General features: G+C 37.8%; 1 protein-coding gene across 1 annotated transcript in view; it reads left to right on the forward strand.

The window, feature by feature from the left end:
- The window catches only part of CD36 (CD36 molecule), a 65,072-nt gene that overhangs the window by 24,218 nt on the left and 19,536 nt on the right, over positions 1-21,318 (forward strand). Inside the window, exons 9-12 of the mRNA XM_018563564.1 lie at positions 1,126-1,244; positions 2,382-2,455; positions 6,070-6,124; positions 7,904-8,052. Coding sequence (XP_018419066.1) covers positions 1,126-1,244; positions 2,382-2,455; positions 6,070-6,124; positions 7,904-8,052 — 397 coding nt within the window. The remainder of the gene's footprint in view (positions 1-1,125; positions 1,245-2,381; positions 2,456-6,069; positions 6,125-7,903; positions 8,053-21,318) is intronic.

Raw genomic sequence — 21,318 nt, forward strand, 5'->3', positions numbered from 1 at the left:
ACATAGAAAACGATTGGGCGGAGCTAGCAGTGACAGCTAGCTCCGCCCAACTGTTTTCTATTGGCCGGCGCCTCTGCTAGAGGGGACCTGATGGAGAACTTCAGGTCCCCTCTGCTGATTGACAGCAGCAGTGGGCGGGTGCAATAGCTAGTTTGCTATTGGCTATTGCAAATTGAAATAGCCAATAGGAATCTAGCTATGCATTCCTATGGTGATTTTTTTAATCTATTATTTTTATTCTGACGGCAGCCAACGGCCCCAATGTCAGAAAAAAAAAAGAAACCGAGCAGGGAAAGGTTTACTCTGCTCGAGCAAGCAGAGTAAGCCTTTCTGGGAGAAAGTGTTTCTCTCCGGGGGGGTCAGGAGCCGCTATCTAAAAGCGGGAGACTCCCGGAGCGTCTGGGAGAGTTGGGCTGTCTGGAGAAAAGTGTCCCTGGTTACCTGGTTACCAGGCACTCTGATCTGTCTGTGCAAGTGGCCTGAGCCAGCCGTGAAATGACGGCTGGCTCCGCCCAGCTGTCAGAAGTAAGCTTGTCGGCCGGCCAATGGATCATGGATTAGCCGAAGCAGCTTCGGCAGCTTCGTGAATAGACCCCTAAGTGTGCAACGTGTACATTTTTTATATTTTAAAATAGCACCAGATCAACTGTCTCTTCAGTAAGTCAATGTGGTGCTTACTGACCATCATTTTCCACAGTTAAGGGATTCCTTGAGGAAATAATGAAAAAAGTGAAATAAATGAGGCTTATTTCCACTCTAGAAAATGTCCAAGATCCTGGGCTGTATATAATCCATCTGGCATCATATTTGATGAAATGAAAAAAAGGCTTACTCAGTTACCAGAAGTTCACAGTTATCGCACATATATTAAAACACAGTTTTACTGTATCAAAGAGCTAAAAAATACAGAGCAATGTAAACCCTACTGCATATAAAATATTCAATATATTTAGTAGAGTAAACTGTTCCATCTGTTGTGGGCATTATATTCATATATATTTGTTTAAATCACACTATTGTGCGGTCTGGTTAAATTAGTACATAGTAGTATAGCTATCTAGTAAATTTCTCTTCATAGTTTGTTGCCATTTTCTTTGTACATTACATACATTTATTTTCCTCTAGGTAAACCCATATTTCTTTCTCTGCCCCACTTCTTGCATGGAAGCGACTTCCTGGTGGAACAAGTGACTGGTCTAAGTCCTAGTAAAGAAGAACATGAAACTTATGTGGATGTTGAGCCTGTGAGTAAATCAAACAAAATCCTGCATTCCAGTACAGGAGTTCTTGTTATACATGAGTTTATTGTACCCTAGTTATAAACAACACTATATGCCAGATGGGTCATTTTAATTAAACTGAATGGCTTGGAATAACACAAATTGGGACTCTCTGGAATGTAAGGAGCAGTGGTGATATGCATACCTCCCAGGTATCCAAGATGAAAAAAAGGGACACATTCAAGTATAATGTATTCAGGCAATGGACATCCGCCTGCCACACCCCCACTTATACAGACCATTTAGAATTTATATGCCAATAATAATTGGTTAAACCCAGAGTTTTCATTTTTTTCACTATTACTTTTCCTTTATACTAACTTTTCAAAACAGTAAACAAGATAATTATAAGATAAGATAAAGGTTTTCATGCGGAATAACATTTTGGTAGTTAAAGGTACCTTTTCATGTATACTTGTACATCAGACCAAAAAGAGGGACAACTGAGGAGTTAAGAGGGACAGAGGGATTTGGTTCCAAATGAGGGACACTTGTGGGTACTTGTAGTTCCCTGGGTAATATTTTTGGGGGGTGTAGAGGGACAATGAGGGTATGCTAGGACTTGTAGTTCAATTACGATATCTCCCAGCATGCTGTCATTTTACCTGTACACCCCCACATATTACAGCGGGGGGGCGCAACATTTCGTTCTGCCCCGGGCGCCTGTTACTCTGGTTACGCCACTGGACCTGTATTTTAGACCTGTGCAAGCATCCTCATTGCGATCTGTCCTGTATTGATTAGTGTATGGCAACTCCTATCATTCACTTCTGTATCCTGTCAGTTGGGTTTGAATTACATGTGCCAATTATAGGAATTTATATTATTTTTCCTTAAAAAATTGTTCCTGATTATGCAAAACTTAAAATACATGTTTACTACCAGAGTAGAACTCTGCATATACTAAGATCCATTGTATTTGAGATTTTAAACTAAACCTTTCATGACCAAGTATGCAGGTCAGGAGTTCTGGCTGCACATTTGGCAGGCAAGAACAACAATATTTTACATAACAAGCAACAGTAACAAAGTATTGATATTTTATAGTCTTATTTCTGTGCTGATATGCTAGTTTCATGCTGTTAATATGTTTCTTTTTAGATAACTGGCTTTACAATGCATTTTGCTAAAAGATTACAGGTCAATGTAATGTTTCAGCCAACAGACAAAATAGAGTGAGTATGCAATAACCCATAATTGATCATTCTCACCAGCAATAGTCCTGTCCTTTGCTCCAGTGGTGGTCTGCATAAATATAGTAAAATTATTTGTAGATCAGAAAATTGGGTAGGCCCCTATTAACCCCTTTGTGACGGGAGACGTACACTGTATGTCCCGCCACAAAGTGCCTATATGACTGGCCACGTACACTGTACGTGACAAGTTATTTAAGGCTCTGTAATGCCGGTAACTGCTGATTCTCAGCGGTTACCAGTCATTAATGAATGTCTCAGTATTGAGGCATTCATTAATGAAATAGTTAAGCTTTTGTAAAAGCTTCTTTCTTTCATTAATGAAAGAATGAAGCCGTTACATGCAGATATGGGAGCGCTAAATAGCAATCCCGTATTTAACAGCTGAAAATAGCAGAGAGGTAGCAGTGACTCACCTCTCTGCTATTCGTTTTGACAGCTCGATAGCCCGATGTTTATGATACATTTCAGGCACAGAGATACAAGAGATACAACGTATCTCTTTGCCTGAAATTTATCACTTCTGATCGTCTAGGCATGATCAAAGACCTTTCGTGAGATCTGAATATGACATGCTGTCAGGATCAGTCTCTAAGGATCAGTCTCTAAGGGGTCTATTCACAAAGCTGAATAGACCCCTACTTTACTATTGGCTATTGCAATTTGAAATAGCCAATAGTAATGTCCCAATGCTTTTCAATGGGAAAATGTATTTTATTTTTTTTTATTTTCTGACATCGCTCGTGTCAGAATAAAGAAAAAAAGACACATCAGTGCTCCTCTCCTGGGCGGCTGGGTGCGGGAGGCTCCCAGAGCGCCCGGGAGAGTTTTTTACAGCAGCAGAGCCGCCGATCAATAGGAAACTATTGGGCGGAGCTAGCTGTCACTGCTAGCTCCGCACAATCGTTTTCTATTTACTTTATCGGCTGCCCTTGGCAGCTTAGTGAATAGACCCCTAAGGTTATTATTAGTTGTTCCTAAGTTTGGAGCAGCCTAATAATAGCCCAAAATGTAAAAAGTTAATTTATCAACCAGTCATAGTGACTGGTTGATATAAACTGACAAAAAAAAAGTTTTTACTTTTTTTTTACAAAGTGTAAAAAAAAAAGAAAAATAAAGTGTAAAAAAATTAGGAAAAAAAAATTATATATAAAAGTGAATAGCTGAATGCCGCTGAGCGGCATTCGGCTCGGCTGTTCTGCTCGGTCGCTCAGAGGGACAGAGCAGAACATAAAAACAGTTTAAAAAGTTTAAAAAAAAGAAAACGATTGTGCGGAGCTAGCAATGACAGCTAGCTCCGCCCAATAGTTTTCTTTTGGCCGGCAAGGAGAGAAGCAGACTTTTCTTTTTTTTCTTTATTCTGAAACGGAGCGGTGTCAGAATAGAAAAAAATAAATAATAATTGGCCCACAGGACTGCATTGCTAGATTCCTATTGGCTATTTCAATTTGCAATAGCCAATAGTAAACTAGCATTGCACCCTCCCTCTGCTGATGGACCTGATGGAGAACTGCAGCTATTTTCTTTTTTTTTCTATTCCGATACGGCTCCGTGTCAGAATAAAGAAAAAAAAAAGAAAAATCAGTGTTTCTCTCCTGGGCAGCCGGGAGTGGGAGACTCCCAGCGCGCCCGGGAGAGTTTGCTGTCTGGAGATCAGTGTCCCTGGTTAGCTGGTAACCAGGGACGCTGATCTCTCTGCAAGTGACCGGAGCCAGCCGTAAGATCACGGCTGGCTTGCCCAGCTGTCAGAAGCAGGCTGTCGGCCGGCTTTCAGCGCGGCTCAGCCGAGCCGAGGCATATGCGTTCGGCTCGACTGAGCTGCTCGGCAATGTTCGGGAGCTGTACGGGCTATGGTGAATAGCCCGTACAGCAGCCCTTCGGTTCTACTGAACCGAAGGGGTCCTGGGGCCGTAGCTAGCCAAAGGATCGGCCAAAGCTACGGCTAGATCCTTCGGCTGCTTCGTGAATAGACCCCATAATATGTGTGGGTACATTTAGTAAGAAAGTATATTACTGCTATGGAAAAATAACACAGCAAAAATTTAAAAAGTGTGTCAGTCATTTATTAACAGAAACTGAAAACTAGCTCAGTCATGAAGGAGTTCAATCATAGAGGCAGTTTTTTTTCCAGATGCTCACATATAGGAGGATACATTCAAACATCTTTCCAAGAGCACTGTAGAATCAATTAAAACAATCAATTTTTTGCACATAAATTCGTTTTATTGTGTAACATTGTATTGGAGTGAGCGAAGTTATGTGGCCAATTTAGTTCTACTTTAAAAAGTAATTTGTTAAAAAGAATAAAGAAACAACTTTTTTTGGTGCAGTACTTTATAAATAAATGAGATATCATGAAGCCTATCTGTGTTTGGATTTATATTACAATGTAATACACTCCTGGCATAGCATATTCTGAATATATGCAGTGAACGCCGAGGTTTTTCTGTGCCTGTTGATTGCACACTACTGATGTTTAAATGTTGGCCCTTAATGAGTCACTGATGCCACGACAGTGCAGATGCAGAATGACTAACGGCCTCAGCCATTCAGAATGTGCCTGCACCGCTGAATGACTCATTCAGGCCCAAGAACAATAGTGTGCGTCTGCACACTATTCATGTTGGCAGACGCAAAATGTGCTCATCTCACCTCATAGAAACATAACCAGGTGTATGGCCATATGAGTTCAGATACAGTATGGACAAGCAAGATCCTGTGTAAAATCAATATAGCCATATGATGAGGCCTTATCTTTTCTTCACTACTTGATAAATCATTAACTCGTTATAAAGAAGTACATGCTAAGTGCAGGGATGTCAGGTCTGGAGCTAACATATCCCAACAAGCCAATAGAGAGCCAATACTGATTTTTCCAACTTTAACACAGATACACTATTTGCTGAACATCATTAGTAGCTGACTGATTGTTTTCACTTATTGCCAGAAATACCTCTTTAAAGTGGACCTTTACCCCCTTTTGCTAATAGCCACATCAGCATGCAGCTCTGTATGCTGATATGAAACCATCTTACATTCATTAGTTAAATAAACATATTTTGCTTTTATTTACAATTACTGTTTTTACACTTTTTGGTCCTCTTAGGCATTAGTGATGTAGCCATGCCTAAGACATGCATCTTGGGAAAGTTACATCACAGTGCATTACTGGGTAATCTCATCTGTAAACTGCATAATCTCATGAGATTTCAGGGTAAGGCATTTTTTTTCCTCTGAGATGATGTGCATGGTCACATGTGCCAGAATTCCAGGAAGTAAAGGGAGATGAATGAATCTGCCCTTAGTAAAAATGGCCATTGTGAGAAAAATGGGGAGGAAAGGAAAATAGGTATGCAAAGATACAAAGCCGGCAATTATCTAGAAGTATGTGTTTGTAGATTGCCATTAGTAAATATTTCTAAAGGTGTGTTTGTTGTTATTTCAAAGCTATGGGTAAAGTTCCTCTTTAAGGCTTACCATTCAGTGAAGTTTTCAGAATGCTGATTATAATTAATATATATGTAAGCATATGCATATAATATTAAGTTATGAGTAATGCAAGTTGTATTTACTTCTTTTTGAATTTCACATTTCAGAATTTTGGCTAAACTAAAGTCAGAATTTGTGTTCCCTGTGCTGTGGCTGAATGAAGTAAGTTAATACTAATATACATGTTTTTATGTGTTTATGTAGTTTCTATTAATAATGTTATTTAGACAAAAAATATGTGTCTATTTCTATACATTTGAAGGGATAAAACAGCTACCTGCGGTAAGCAAACGTGACATCTATTGTCAGTACAGTTTTCATTGTACACAAATACACTGATATTCACCTGCACAGTCATGTGTTCTTGGTTAATGTACAATCGTGAATCCAAATATACTTACTGTATATCCAATAAGCAAGTTGTATAGTGGTTTTGAAAATATTTTTTATGGACATGGCAAGAACAATATAATAATAATGATGATAATAATAATAATAATAATAGAACTATTAATAATAACATTATTTGTAACAGCAAAAGTTAGTTAAATCCCCAATAATAATATTCTGAAGTATCCTTTCTACAGAAGCATGTTGAATGAACATGTTGAAAAAAAAGCCTTTTGCTAATAGACTCCATAGCTCAAGTGGATGGCTTGTTTAATGTGATTTACTCCTTAGTGAATGGCTTAGTTGAAACTTTCATTCAGACAAATAGAGCCACAAGGCAGGCAGTGTCTGCTATGTTGTCTTTTAGCATATGGCTTTTATGCCACATACATTGTCCAGATGTTCATGACCCCTTATGGCCTCGGATGACAGCTATATGTTACCTAATAGTTTTGGAAAAACACTTTTGCAGGCAAGTTAATAACATAATTTCTGTTACCGTAAGTAGAAATCATCAATCCAGCACTTTGGCCTTGTCCTGGAATTAAAGGCCTCGTCCTCATTATCTGTGTTAAGCTGCATTTACACAGATCAATGCATGCTCAACTATAGGGTACAAAGAAAACAATTGTTCTCTGTATGCCCTGTCAAAACATGGTGCTCTGCATCAAATGGCAAACATCCTGGGGGGAATTTATCAAAGCACTTGTGACAGTTTTAGCCTCTTAGATAATTTTTTTTAATGTGCAAATCTGTCTTTCAGCATATCAGCATATTCAGCATAGAGCTTGCACTACTTTTCCAACTGCACGAGTTTTGCACCTGTTTTCTTCAGAGCTTGCTCTACTTTTCCAACTGCACGTGTTTTGCACCTGTTTTCTTCAGAGCTTGCACTACTTTTTCAGTTTCTTGTTTTTTGCACCTTTTTTGCACATGTTTTCATCTGCACTTGTTCTGGGCTGTCTGAAACTGGAGCATCACCTAAGAAAACAATCACAACTTAAGAAGACCCCATGACCACTTTTTCAAGATGCGATGGTTAAGCTTTTTGCCTGAAGTTACAAGTCTTCTTTCCTGGAGTCTATTAAGCCTCATTGATCAACAACATTACACTAGCTTGATAAATCTGGTGCAAATATATTCCATGCAAGTTCAAACACTTGCTATTGCTATGATAAATTCCCCCCACTGTATTTTTACACAGCACAATTCACCTCAATACATTGTTGCAGTGTACAGTGGTGCAAAGATTTGAATGCAATGTCATGTTGTGACAGTTCAATAAAGTTAAAACAAAGAAGAAAAACAATGCATCACATTGACCCTAACCCATGGACACCAGCTTACAGTGTTTTGGCGTGCGGGCTGGACAAGCCCTTAGTTGTTTTATTCAATTATACCAATTGCACGGGCAATAGTTGCAGTGCATTTCTTTTTTCAGTTTGATTTACTATACTTGACTGCTTTAAATAAAGGATTTATTATTATTATTATTATTGTTATTCTAACAAAATAGTTACAACTACTAATATTTTGCTTTGTTTCATTTAGACTGCTCTTATTGGTGATGACTCAGTAAACCAATTCAAATCAAGTGTGACTGTGCCTTTGAAGGTGCTAGAAGTTTTGCGGATAGTACTAATATGTCTTGGTGTTGTTGTATTCTTGGCCTGCTCCATAACACTTTGTGTTAAAAAGAAGTAAGAATACAAAATGAATGCAAAGTTATGCATCTATTCTAAATGTCTCTACCATTTATTTTTGTTCATTCATTTAATGCTGGACTCTAGACAGACATAAAAACACTGTACTGAATCTTAATTTCAGCCTTGCAATCCACTGCACAGCAGCACGCAGGCTGGGAGAGTGATGGACAACACTCTGAGACAATCAAGGTCTATGGCTTTGCATTGTGTGGTCTGGGATAATGCTTACCAAAGGAGAGAGCAGAGTAATGACTTCATCAGTGTGCTGCTGAGCCTTGTTTTATCACAGGCTGGGACAGTCCTGAACTGGGCTGCATTGGACAACACAAACATGGTCTGAAAAAGGGGTCCATGGTCTGGCTTTGCTGTCTGGCAGGTGTACCTGGACCACATTATTGGCTAAAGAAAATAATTAATCATTGGGAGGGTAAATTAGTTTACCTATAACTAGTACATTTCATTAAAAACTATGCTAATTGTCAGACTACAAATCTTCTGATTTTCCTAAATATATATGTATAGATGTGTCTTGTTTGCAGAGAATCATGCAATTCATAAACCATAATTGCCAAGATTCCAAAACTGTGTGATTCTTCTAATTGTTTTTAATTTCGGCTATGTGTTAAGCACTTTGCCTAGAGTTCAGCTTTGAAGTGTATGTAAACCCAAAATCTATTTTCCAGTATGATTGGCATTATGTCTCACATGTCATGCTTGGAGATCATAGTAACAGCTCTTTTGGTTGTAGGCTGACAACACTAAAGTTCGCCATACACTGGTACATTTTCGTATGCGATATCATATGCAAAATCTCATCAGAAGATTCAATAATGACAGCGACTCGACAAATGTCGTTCGAAATTTAAGTTGATTTTAACATTTAGGCTATACAGTACAGGCTACTCGCTGCTGTTCGGTCTATACTTATAGATGCCGAACAGCAGTGAGTGAATAGCCGTATGCCGCTGAGCGGCATGCGGCTCGGCTGTTCTGCTCGGTCCCTCAGAGGGACAGAGCAGAACAGAAAAATAGTTAAAAAAGTACAAAAAAATAAATAGAAAACAATTGTGCAGAGCTAGCTAGTTTTCTTTTGGCCGGAGGTTCTGCTGCCGTCAAAAAAAAAAAGAAAAACTCTCCCGGGTGCTCTGGAAGTCCCCCGCTCCGGCCGCCCAGGAGAGAAACACTGCTTTTTCTTTCGGAGCCGTGTCAGAATAGGAAAAAAAAATAAAACATTTTGCCCATTGGAATGCATTGCTAGATTCCTATTGGCTATTCCAATTTGCAATAGCCAATAGTAAACTAGCATTGCACCTGCCCTCTGCTGATGGACCTGATGGAGAACTGCAGCGGAGGGCGGGTACACTGCTAGTTTACTATTGGCTATTGCAAATTGAAATAGCCGGCCGCTCGGCCAGCTTCGGCTTACAGCGCGGCTCAGCTGAGCCGAGGCATATGCGTTCGGCTCGACTGAGCCGCTCGGCTAAGTTCGGGAGCTGTACGGGCTATTGTGAATAGCATGGAACGACACATAAATGCGCGTAAATGCGTGTAATTTAATGCATCTGGGAGCATAAACCATCAAGCCTGGCAAATTTTCTGCATATAGAGCACAAAAACGCAAGTGACAAAGTGGGAATGAAGGGTTAATTTTGGAATGAATGGAGTGTCCAAATAAAAAACACATTCACTGTTAGTATTTAGCTTATTTGAGAAAACTTTTTCATCCTGCTCCTTCGATGTCACTACAGTTGAAATCAATTGTCAATTTGACCCTATTAACTATTAGAAAAATCGAACAAACGCTTTGAAAACAAATGTTTTCAAACGAAATTCCGCTGGTATATAGCCAGCTTAAGCCACTAGCTCACAACTAGCAGGAGTGTTGCCAGCCTACTGTGTATGCTCTTTTAATTGGCCCTTGCATTGATTGGACTTGCTAATTGCCCATACACCCATACACCTTGCGATCATCGGATGACACTTTTCGTCCGATGACCGAACCGTCATACTATTTTAATACAGCGGCCCCATCCTCCCCCGATTATCGCAAGGGTGGATCAGCAGTAATTAGAAGAAAGCACCTAGACGAATTGCGGTAATCGACCGCACGTATTTTCGTCTGCGCATGTGTAGTGTAGATCGTACAAATTTTGACGTACGGAAACGCCACCAACCTTGCAAAAATCGTAATATCGACCAAAGTTTTTTAACCTGCTGGTTAGTCAAAAGTCGATCGATTGTACAGTATTTTCGGTTGTACACTGCCCATCAACCGTACGAATATCAGACGAAAACGCGTTTGCATACGAAAATCGGCCGATATTCGTAAGGTGTATGGGCACCTTTACTTGCATGCAGGATCTTCTGGTAAGAAACTTAGCAACAGATTCACAAAAATGATTTGCTTAAAAAAACTGTATGCTGTGAGGCACGATGCCAAACATAATAAAAATACATATACTTTAAGTTGTTCAACACCACTGCTAGTTTAATTGCCCAACTAATTGTTTGCATTTATTTTTTTTTTAGGAGATGAGTGCCATTCTGGATGCAAACTGACTTTCTGAAAAATACTGTGAAGATACAATTATTGATAAAGATAACCATGATTTGTTTAAACCTAAACCACTACATCGATACTCAAAAAGTCTATTGCAGCATTATTAATCCTTAGTTATAGGCAGTGATTTTACCTTATCACTGATCAGAAAATAAAATACTTTACAAAACATATTGGAAAAAAAAGTTCTATAGTAATGTAGTCATGTACATTGTACTGTAAATTCATGTGTTATATGATTACATATGTATAGTGGGGCTTCATGCTCTGTATCATTGAATGCTTAGGCAAGACATTAGATCAGGAGTAGGCAACCTTGGCAGATACAAATTCCATCATGCCTCAGCCCGTGGCTGCCAGGGCTTTGCCATGCCTGATGAGACTTGTAGTTCCACAACAACTAAAGTACCAAGGTTGCCTACCCCTGTATTAGATGTTCAGTATGTGTGTGTACTAACACAGCCTATTGCAGACTAGAAATTAGGTAACCACTTTACGTAAGTCAGTTGCACAGCCTATTCCCTCAGTGTTACTCCTCAGTGCAAAACTCTCTCAGAAAAAAACTGTTGGGTAAATTGAAACTTCATATGTGCCTGTTGGCCAGCGACAATGTTTGGTGTTTCCTGGATCTGATATCTGTGGGTAGCTTTTTTCCAGCAGTTTTATTTTTTATTTTTATTAATCTGTAGCAGCCAAATGAGCAATGTTCTTTGATTGGTCATATTCACTGTAGACTAATGAAAACAAATGAATGACTGGTTGCAACCTTATATTTGTACATTGTTGGAGAATCAGCCACATTAGAGGCATAAACATGTCTAATAAGCTATATACAGTATATTCACATCCGTTGATTATTGTAGAGTCAAAAACTGTAACCTTAACAAATAACTATGCTTTAAAGAGAACTTGTCAGCTATTTTTCACTTTTAATTGTAAGAGCATTGTCTAAGAGCGAAGCACTAAAAAGGTGCCTGCTAATGTTTGTATTAGCCAAAACACCTTCTATGTGTACCAGTTTCACTTATATACAATATATGCCAGTTTCATTTTGTTAGTAGGGATTGACTACCAACCTGACAGCCATTTGTCCAATAACAACACTCATACTGACACCTGAGGCACTCTCAGGGATTGATGGTGAGCTGAACTTTTTTTTATTAAAGTCAGGTCATTCAAGCCATTAGTAAGAAAGTTACCATAAATCAGAGTCTGAGATGGGCACAGAAGAGGCTTTTTCTGCTAGCAAAGGTAAACGGCACATTGTAGTTTGGTACTCACATCTTTTAAAAGCTTAGATTGGCTGACAGGTAAACTTGTTGCATAAAGGATTGTACCAAACAACAGAATCCTGGTTATATCTACTATTTACTTTAACAGAGAACATTGTGTTGACTTGAGAATGAGTACAACACCAATATTTCTATATAGGTTTATGTTTCATATAATACAATTTAATCTGTTATCATTTAGAACTTAAATACTGATTTGCAAAATCAGGTTGTAACATAGATGTAAATATGTGTCAATTATAAATACATAATTTTGGACCCACCTGGGAATTAATGGCTAAGGGAATGCTATTATTATAAGTGTTAAATGCAGTTAGATTCTGGGATACTATATATAGTTGAGAGGTACAAGCTTCAGTAAAAAATAGGTGCATTTGCTTTAGGCATTGTAGGAATACAGGGAGATAAGTTCTAGTTTGATGTGTAATTGTGTATTTAAATAAGAACAATGATTCTGTTTTCTGCATTTTCACAATACTCTGTGTACCATGTAAACATTTTTACAGTTCAACAAGCAATATAAAAAAAAACTCTCTAGGTAGTACAGAACATCATGTACAAAGCTGATTGGCCCTATCTAGATTCATCAGTACAGTAAGTAATAAGTGGAATTATTAAGTTCCTGGAACTGTTTGACTAGCACTTTAGGCAGACCAGATCAGATATAATAATCCCATATTATTGAATTAGAATAGAGTACTCCTACCAAGCTGCTGAACACATATGGTTTGTTTTAGCATAGAAAGAGATGCTACCAATCTAAACACTGCTAATTATGAACAGAACAGTTAACATTAGGGTAATAAATGAGTGGTGTGTAGAGATCAATGCTCCAAACCATATGATACCCATACAGAATCTAAGTATTGCCATGGATGATCAATTAGAGCAGAGTGCCCAGAGAACATCCTGTCTTATCTGTAGATTTTTCAATATGCTGAAAAGTCTCTCTGTTCATGGATCATGGATCTTCAGAAAAGGTTTAGTATTCTAACATTTATCTGAGAGCAGTCTGGGGGTAATTTTCCCATTTTCGCTTGCTCGGTGTGTGTAAAGATATAGGTAAATCTGACCTGTTATGGTTGTACTAACAAAGTAGGGGTGGATTGGTTGAGTTGCTAACATTCCATAAGGCATTATGGCTTTCAGTTGACTAAATGTAAACTTACAGCACTTGAAATGATGTGAACATTGTGATTTGTTAATGTCTTTTTCATGTAATATATTACATTTGTCTGGCATTCCAAAAAAAAATTGGTAAATTTAGTGTAACTCTCCTAAAATATTCTAAATAATATGTCAGTATATCTACAGATTTTGTAGTTACCCTTAAAAAGTATGTAAAAGTATGTTTCCCAATAAATACGTTGTAAGCAAAATATTGTATTTATATGTGCCAATGAAAGAAGTGACCTATTCATATGATGTAAAGTCAATAAAACTATAATGTATTTTTGTTATTTGTTGTTACATTTTTTTTCTAAACCTTAGGAGAAAAAATAAGAATGTTTATATATAAACATATATATATATATATATATATATATATATATATATATATAATCACTTAATTTAGTCCAATTGCAACTTCTTTAGCACAAGCACCCATACATTACCTTCCATCACTGCCACAAGTCATATTTCATCCCTTTGCAACCTCATTTTACCCCCTACTGCAGATAAAACAATATCCTCCTCTTCAGCCAAATCTCTTTGCCTGCAGCCTTTACCCACCACATCCCCTAAAGGGCACACACTCTGCCACATCTCCTGAAGCTTGCTTGCTTGCTTAAATATTGGTGGACAGAAACTGGAAAAATAATATACAGGATCTATAATGCAGCTATGCAACAGTTTTGGAGAGTGACCAATTGCTAGTGGAGCTGAGAAATGATGGTCCCTCCTCACTCTGTCTCCTGGCTGTTGTTAGGCTTCCTGGCCTAGTGTTCCAAAGACATCTTAACGGGCCCTTTATAATATCAAAATCCGCATTTCTCTTCTAATTTAAGGTTTAAATGTATTTAGGCTTTACAATTAAAAACAATAAAAATATTCAATATCATTTTATGTGCACGTATATGTTTATAAGTCTATATAATACAAAATAATTATGTTGAATATAGCAAAGTCATGAAGCAGCAAGCCAGAGTCAGCCAGCCTGCCACATTGCTGAAATGTTTACCATGTACAGAAATGATCAGAAGAGGATTGTTTTTTTCTTTCTTAGAAAGTGGCTTTTCACTTTAAAACACTGCAAGGAAACATATTTACCTATGCAATTGAAATGAAATGAATCATCCTTTACATACTCTTACCAAAATGTCCTCTATAGCAGATGGAGAATGACAACTTATACACTGTGAGAAAATCAAACTATATAATACTGCAAAGTACTGTCAATTGTACATACTGTACGTTGAAGAAACAGAATGTGGAGGGGGAAGGGGAGGGGTTTAGGCAGCTTAGCAGCAGTATGATAATGCCTGTTTATATATCCATCTAAGCAGGGAGATGACAGAGAAGGCTGCAATGATGGTGTCACCAAGCTGGGTATGCAATGAGGCAAGAGTGGCTAAAAAGAACAAGCATATTTTCATAGCTAAAGCATTTGATAAACATGTATACCAACACATGTATACCAACTGTGCACTAAAATAGATGAAATGTAAAGAGATATTTGTTTTTGGGATACCAGTATGAAATCATAATACCTTTTGGTATGGAAAGATATGAATATAAATATGCAATTCTTCCCTGGTAATGCAAAAGGCATCCTGCTGAAATCATAGAGCAACAAACAGCAACACGTGATCCTCTTTTTGCCATTAATGACCTCCTGGAGATATATCTGCTGTATGCCTGACAACAGACATATCCTATCTGTCACTTTTTACTCACTGACCCAATGAGACTTCAAATCCTAAATATATTTCAGCCAGGATGGTAGGTCTAAAAGTATTGAAGAAAGAGGATTGGCATAAAAGCCATACAACTAGCACTTTCTTTAGCAATGGCATCTCATGCGTTTCGATCAGGATAGCTGTTCTTTAATTTACATTCTCAGGCACCTTTTCTTTTGCAAAAAACAGATGGGGAAGGTACAGAGTATATTAAAATAGATGTATATTCCAACTGAATAACATTTAGTTTGCTAAAGAACTCTGTATAACATAGAATTGCTATTTCAAAAAAATACCTATTTCCATCTGTTTTGTAATGTGTGTTAAAAGGGCTAGTTATAGCCTCCATTTGTTACAGGGTGACAATGCAGGAGCACAGTTGGGAAACAGGGACAGAGTGTTGTCAACTTACAAGAAATGTCTGAACAAGGACTATTGTGGCAGAATAAACAGGTAGCATTTTAATGAAAGCTGCAGATTGAAAGATAGTGAAAAATACTTAACTTGACAACATGAACATATTATATATAATAAGCAGATTTTCCTAAACAATTGGTGCTAATTTGAATGGTGATTTTTGTGTGTGTTTTTATCATTTTATTTCAAACAAGACAAAATACAACTTGCATCTGCAAGGAATACAATTGAATAGTTGGCTGGCTCAATGTCAGTGTCATAGTACTTATAAATTGATTATACACCTTATCAGGGAAGTCAAAGGCTGAGCTACTATCTAAAGGTTGTCTTGTTTGGAGCCAAATCATGCTAACCTTGACTATCTCTGAAACTATAGATAATTATATTTGATGTGAGTTTCAAAACATGCAATTTATTTCAATAGCAGATAAAGAGATAACGCAGCACCTGAAACATTTAAGGTGAAAAACATAAATGATATACTTTGTTGTGCTGCAAAAAACTAAGTGAGTCTAACAGTTCCCTGTTCTGAGTAATTATGTAAGGGCAAATACAAAATTCTGTTTTTACCAGAGCAGGAATAGAGGGGAAATCTTCCAATGGCGGACACTTGTTCCAGTGACAACTGCCTAAGAGGAAATTTCCCTCACTTTAGAGAGATTTTCTGTAATTTCCTGTTGTGTCTATGGAATATGAAGTGAAGGGTTATATCCACAATGTACACAAACCTAAAAGGGGTTGTAATCATTACCTATTGTATCTAAAATATTTAAAAAAGCTTTGGCTTCAGAAATCCTTTATGCAGGCCTTGCCATAATGCCTCATGAGCTGGAGAGAGCCCAGAGAAGGGCAACTAAACTAATTAGGAGGCTGGAGGACCTTAAGAGGAGATGTGATTTTGATGTACAAAATGTTTAGTGGTGATGGCAACATCAGCAATAAACTGTTTACCGTAAACTCCATAACAGGGACAACAGGCCACCACCTAAAACTGGTGGAGAAAAGATTTAACCAACAAGGGGCTTTTTTTCAGTTAGAGCGGTTACAGTCTGGAACTTGTTGCCACAAGAAGTGGTATCAGCTGAAAGTATCGAATCATTCAAAAAAGATTTAGATACCTTCCTCAAAGACCGTACTATACAGGTGTACAGGTACACCTAAAAACAAGGTCACACAGGGACTTGTGTACACATATACACATGCACGATCACAAACAGACACACAAAGGTTGATTGTATTGATGGACCTGTGTCTTTATTCAACCTCAAATACTATGTAACTATGTAACTATATCCCTGCCTGCCTTCCCCGATCCTTTCTTGCCCTATCCATCCTGGGTCTACAGCTGAGTTTGGGTCATTACATATAACTCCCTATACAAAAGCATTGCTGCAGGACACAATCTCCAGTTTCTGGTCTGGTCATCCTTGTCTACCTAATACTGACTGTGTAAGCATATACAACAATGCTAATGGAGCTGAAGCTGAGTACAGTGACTGCCATGTCTTGAAAAATCTGTTGTAGAAAGTCTCTTTTTCATCTTTTTCTCTATCATATATTTCTTCTTTTTTTAAAATCATATTTACCAGGTTTCTCTGGCTAGATTTCAAGGATGACCTCAAATTGCCTGTGCCAATGTCACTACTCAGGATTTTTCTCAGAATACATTTTTCACAAAATGTATAGGGTTCTCTGACACTCTTTAAAATTATACACCAGATTTTGGCTTCTTCACTCAGCCTCTAAGGGTGAACTAAAATTTCCTGTGTAGCTGCCATATTCTGATAATGTTTTACCAGAAATAAATTCATATTACAATAAAAAAATATTATTTTTAAAATTAAGGTTTTCTAAAGTGTAATTCTAGTTTCCTGTGGAGATTTCTGCACCCCAAAGTCTTCCATTTTTCAATTGGACATTGCTGTCTGGTCTGGGTTGCTAATGATGTTACTGACTGACAGATTTCCTCTATAAAAGTTTAATCTGAACACCTTTTAGATGTATGCTGAAGCCATGCAAGGGTGAATTGTGCATAGGAGCTCTAGAGTCAGCAACTTTCATCAGTTTTTCTGAAAGAAAATATGTAAAACATGATAGATTTCTTCCACTGTAAAGATGATCAGTGGAGTAACTGGGCAAACCATTTATTGAATGGATATTTAAAAGTATGCATGTCTAATAATGAATACTATTTTCACGCATCATTGATGCAAAAGAAAGAAAAACTCCTATGCATAAGAATGTAGACCATTGACATTTTGCATAGGATTTTTTTAGATTTCTTTACAGCATCTTTATCTCTATATATTATCATTTATTACATAGGACTTGTAACATATGACTAACCAGCCAAAGAGAGGTGTGTTGTAGACGCAGCAAATCACAGGAGGAATCCACAATCTGAAATATGACTGGTAAACAACAGTGAAAACCAAGGAATGTTACAAGAAAAAAGATAAAGCATGAACCATAAGTATGATAAGTAAGATACAAATGCGACTAAACATATTTACTGCAATGTGCAATGAAGTAATAAATAAAGTGGTGGTGCTCAGGGCGATCAGTAGATCAGAGAAACACAAGGGTAACAACAATGAAATTAGCAGATAGTTTACAACAATTAGAGAAAGGATACCCAGATAATAATGGATGGACTCCCATAGTAATCTACAATTACAATAAGGCACTTGTGGGTCAAAGACCAGGTTAAGAAGGGGCAACAATGAACCTCCTAATGTACAAATGATGATACATCTTTTGTTTGGTTTCCCGCTTATTTCCATCTCTGGACATTTCTGGCTGTATTCAGGTGGAAAAGTGTACACGGGGTGTTGAGAGGGGTCACAAGATATATTTCAGTATTGAGGGGTCACAAGATATATTTCAGTGGCCTTAAAGCTAAAGCATAGCAATGTCTATAATTCAAGCAGCATGCTTCTTCTAAAAGCAAATTCTAGCATTAGTTTTGTTTATTGAAATAGCTGTATAATACATAAGGCATACATTTAAAAAGGGTGATAGAGACATTCGGGGTTTCTAGTAAGGGGGGAAAATTAAACACAAACGTTTTATGTGAAGTTGGGCTTTGAATACTGTTTTTTTCTTTAGTGGAGACATTTCAGTAGACACATTTTGAAAGAGCTGTGAGTTACATTTTCCTAGTGCTAGGATGGTCCAGTTTCATTGGCATGGTGGGAACTGCATAATTGCGAGCCAGGCGATCAATGAAAGTGGAAGATGTCAACAGAGAGAGACGTTTCCATTGAGGGGGCACTGGTGGCTGTGGAAAGGTGATGAAAAATGTAGGGCTGCATTGGGGGAACATGACAAACCCAGACGTAAGGTTACTATAATTTGCAAGTATGCTATAAATACCTGCACATTGGTATAAATGCCCCCCCATCACCCTGAAGTTCTGCTTTAAAGTGTATTTCCAGTTTTGCAGCCGAATTGGGATAACACCTATTTTATATTTGTTACACTTTCCTATTCACATAGCAAAAGCTAAAAAAAAATATAATTCTTATTGCAGTTTAAATTGCTTTTACTTGGGTTAGGTTTTTTGGCTTCTTAAGCGTTAACATTTCTTTTTAGCTTCTCCTTTGTAATGTTAGGAAAGGTTGTCAGAGGTTTGTATGTTAATGAAGTCAATGAGAGAAACACAATCCTCAAATTTAGTCCTAAGTCTTTCTATAAGGACAGATCACTGTGAGGGTGCTCAGAAAAACCATCGATTCAGCTGTGTTGCCTGCTGCAACAAAACGTCTAAAATGCAAGGAATATATTTTTTAAATGATATTGCGGTATGCTATAAAAATTGGAACACATAACAAACACATAGAGAGGTTTTCTCATAAATGACTGAAAAAGTGGAAATGCACTTTAAATACACCTGATGGGTTTAAGGATAAAAAATAGGGTGATATGTGATCAAAAGAAAATAACTCTTTGTGCAGAGCAAAGCTTCTAAAATTTGATTGAATTAATAGACAAGTTAAAGCAGAACTACACCCTCCTATGCTTCACAGCCAAGGAAGGCGTCACCTTATTTGGATTACAGTTTCCATGGTGCTGCACATATGATCAGTTATGACACCAGTCATTTGAGGGTTTAAAAGTTCAGTTCAGATGAAAGCACACTGAAATAAGTACACTGGTAACCTTGATAGTTGGAATGCCTTGAAAGTGACTGTTTTCACTTTAACTTATCTGTGCATTAGTTACTGCTGTTGTATTGATTTCTATTTTATTATACAATGCTGTATAAATTGTTTAAGTCTGTGTAAATGGGATATTCAACCATGGCATTGTTTATAGCCTAATTTAATATATATATATATATATTGGTTATGATGTTCTTATGTATATGATTTATATTATTTTGCATGTGAACGAGAGGTTATTCGGACTGGATCCTGTTGAGGGAGTGAAGCATTAAATACCTCGGAGTTTATATAGCGGTACGAGAATCAGATGTTTTTTAATTAAACTACACGCAACTATTGGTAGAGACGCAGCATAGATTAAATAGTTGGAGGCCAAAAATGCACTCGTAGATAGGAAGGATGGAATTGATTAAAACTGATATTTTGCCAGGATTAATTTGTCTATTCCAAACTATCCTGATTAAAATTCCAAGATCTTATTTTAGGACCCTGAGGTCAGCTATGATTAAATATGTTTGGGGATGTACCCCGGTATGATTAAGATACGCTATATTAATAATGCATAGACATGATGGTGGTGCAGGTTACCTACACATGGAGCTTTACTACTGGGTAGCAGTGCTAACCCGCATCACTGACTGGTTTCTTCTACCAGAAATAAATTGTGGATATCTATTGAACAAGCAGCTACCCCTTTAACGCTGACTGCGATCCCATAGATTCGGCTCCAGAAAAGGCTGATACAGGGGCCTTTATCTCCATTAGTTATGACACTAATAATAATTTGGGACAGGGCAGTAAAGCTATATAATATATCAGATTATGTGGGACATCTCTCCCCTATATTAATTGATCCTTATTTTCCGGCAGGGTATATCAGCCCACCATTTCTAAAATGGACCGCTTTGGAACCAGATGTGCGCCCCCCTATTATTCAAGCAATTTCAGAGCATGGTATAAATCCTTTATCTTTATTGATCCCAGAAGGTGGTTCTTCATGGGGACAGTGGCTTGCATACCTTCAGCTTAAACATCATATTACTGCGCTCTCTCTCTCTCTGTCTCTCTCTCTATAGATGATCGAGAGTACGATCTGCCTGTCCAAGATGGGCAGATCGTACGTTTTTTTAATCACTAAGGTCTTGCGATGGTTGTACAGTGTATGGCCACGTATAGACTACTATTAAAAAAACAGAAAGGGCACCTCCCTGAAATGAGACGGGAACCTCCCTGAAATAAGGTTTTGTAGGTTGGGATGTCTGTGAATAGAAACAATCTTTTGTGTTAACATTTAAATCAAGTAATAGAGTTACATCCAGGAACGGAAGGAAAGACGGTACAGATGTCCTACCTTACTACATAAGATTTTTACAAACATATCCAACCGATGTTGGAGATGTGGAGTAGAATAAGGCACTCTGCTACATATATGGTGGTCCCGCCAAGAAATCCAACCTTTTAGGGAAATGGTTTATAAGATAGGAGTGCATCTTGTCAAGGTCCAGGAATCTCTTACACCTGAGATTGCACTATTGATCATTATTACAAGTTCCAATTAAAGAAGTCAAGAAAGGCCTATTCCGATTTTTTTTATTTGCCGCAAGAATGGTAAAAGCTAGATATTGGAGGTCTCAGGATACTCCGCAAATTAAAGATTGTGTTAAAGAAATGAACTTTTTGAGAAGGGTAGAAGAGTTAATAGCACGATCACAGGATAGGTACCCACAATTTCTGGTGACATGGAACCCATGGATAAAAATTGAAAATGCTACTATGTGCGTACAAAGAATAAGAGGCACAGCCGTACGGCCACCATGGGGGTAGGGTTACATCAATAGTATTAACTGGATTTCTGCAGCATTTGATAGTGTTTACATCCACCATTTCCAGTTAATTTTTTTTTGGGGGGGGGGGGGGGGGGGGGG

This window comes from Nanorana parkeri, unplaced genomic scaffold (assembly GCF_000935625.1).
Source record: "Nanorana parkeri isolate BGI_ZX_2015 unplaced genomic scaffold, ASM93562v1 scaffold676, whole genome shotgun sequence".
NCBI classification, from domain to species: domain Eukaryota; kingdom Metazoa; phylum Chordata; class Amphibia; order Anura; family Dicroglossidae; genus Nanorana; species Nanorana parkeri.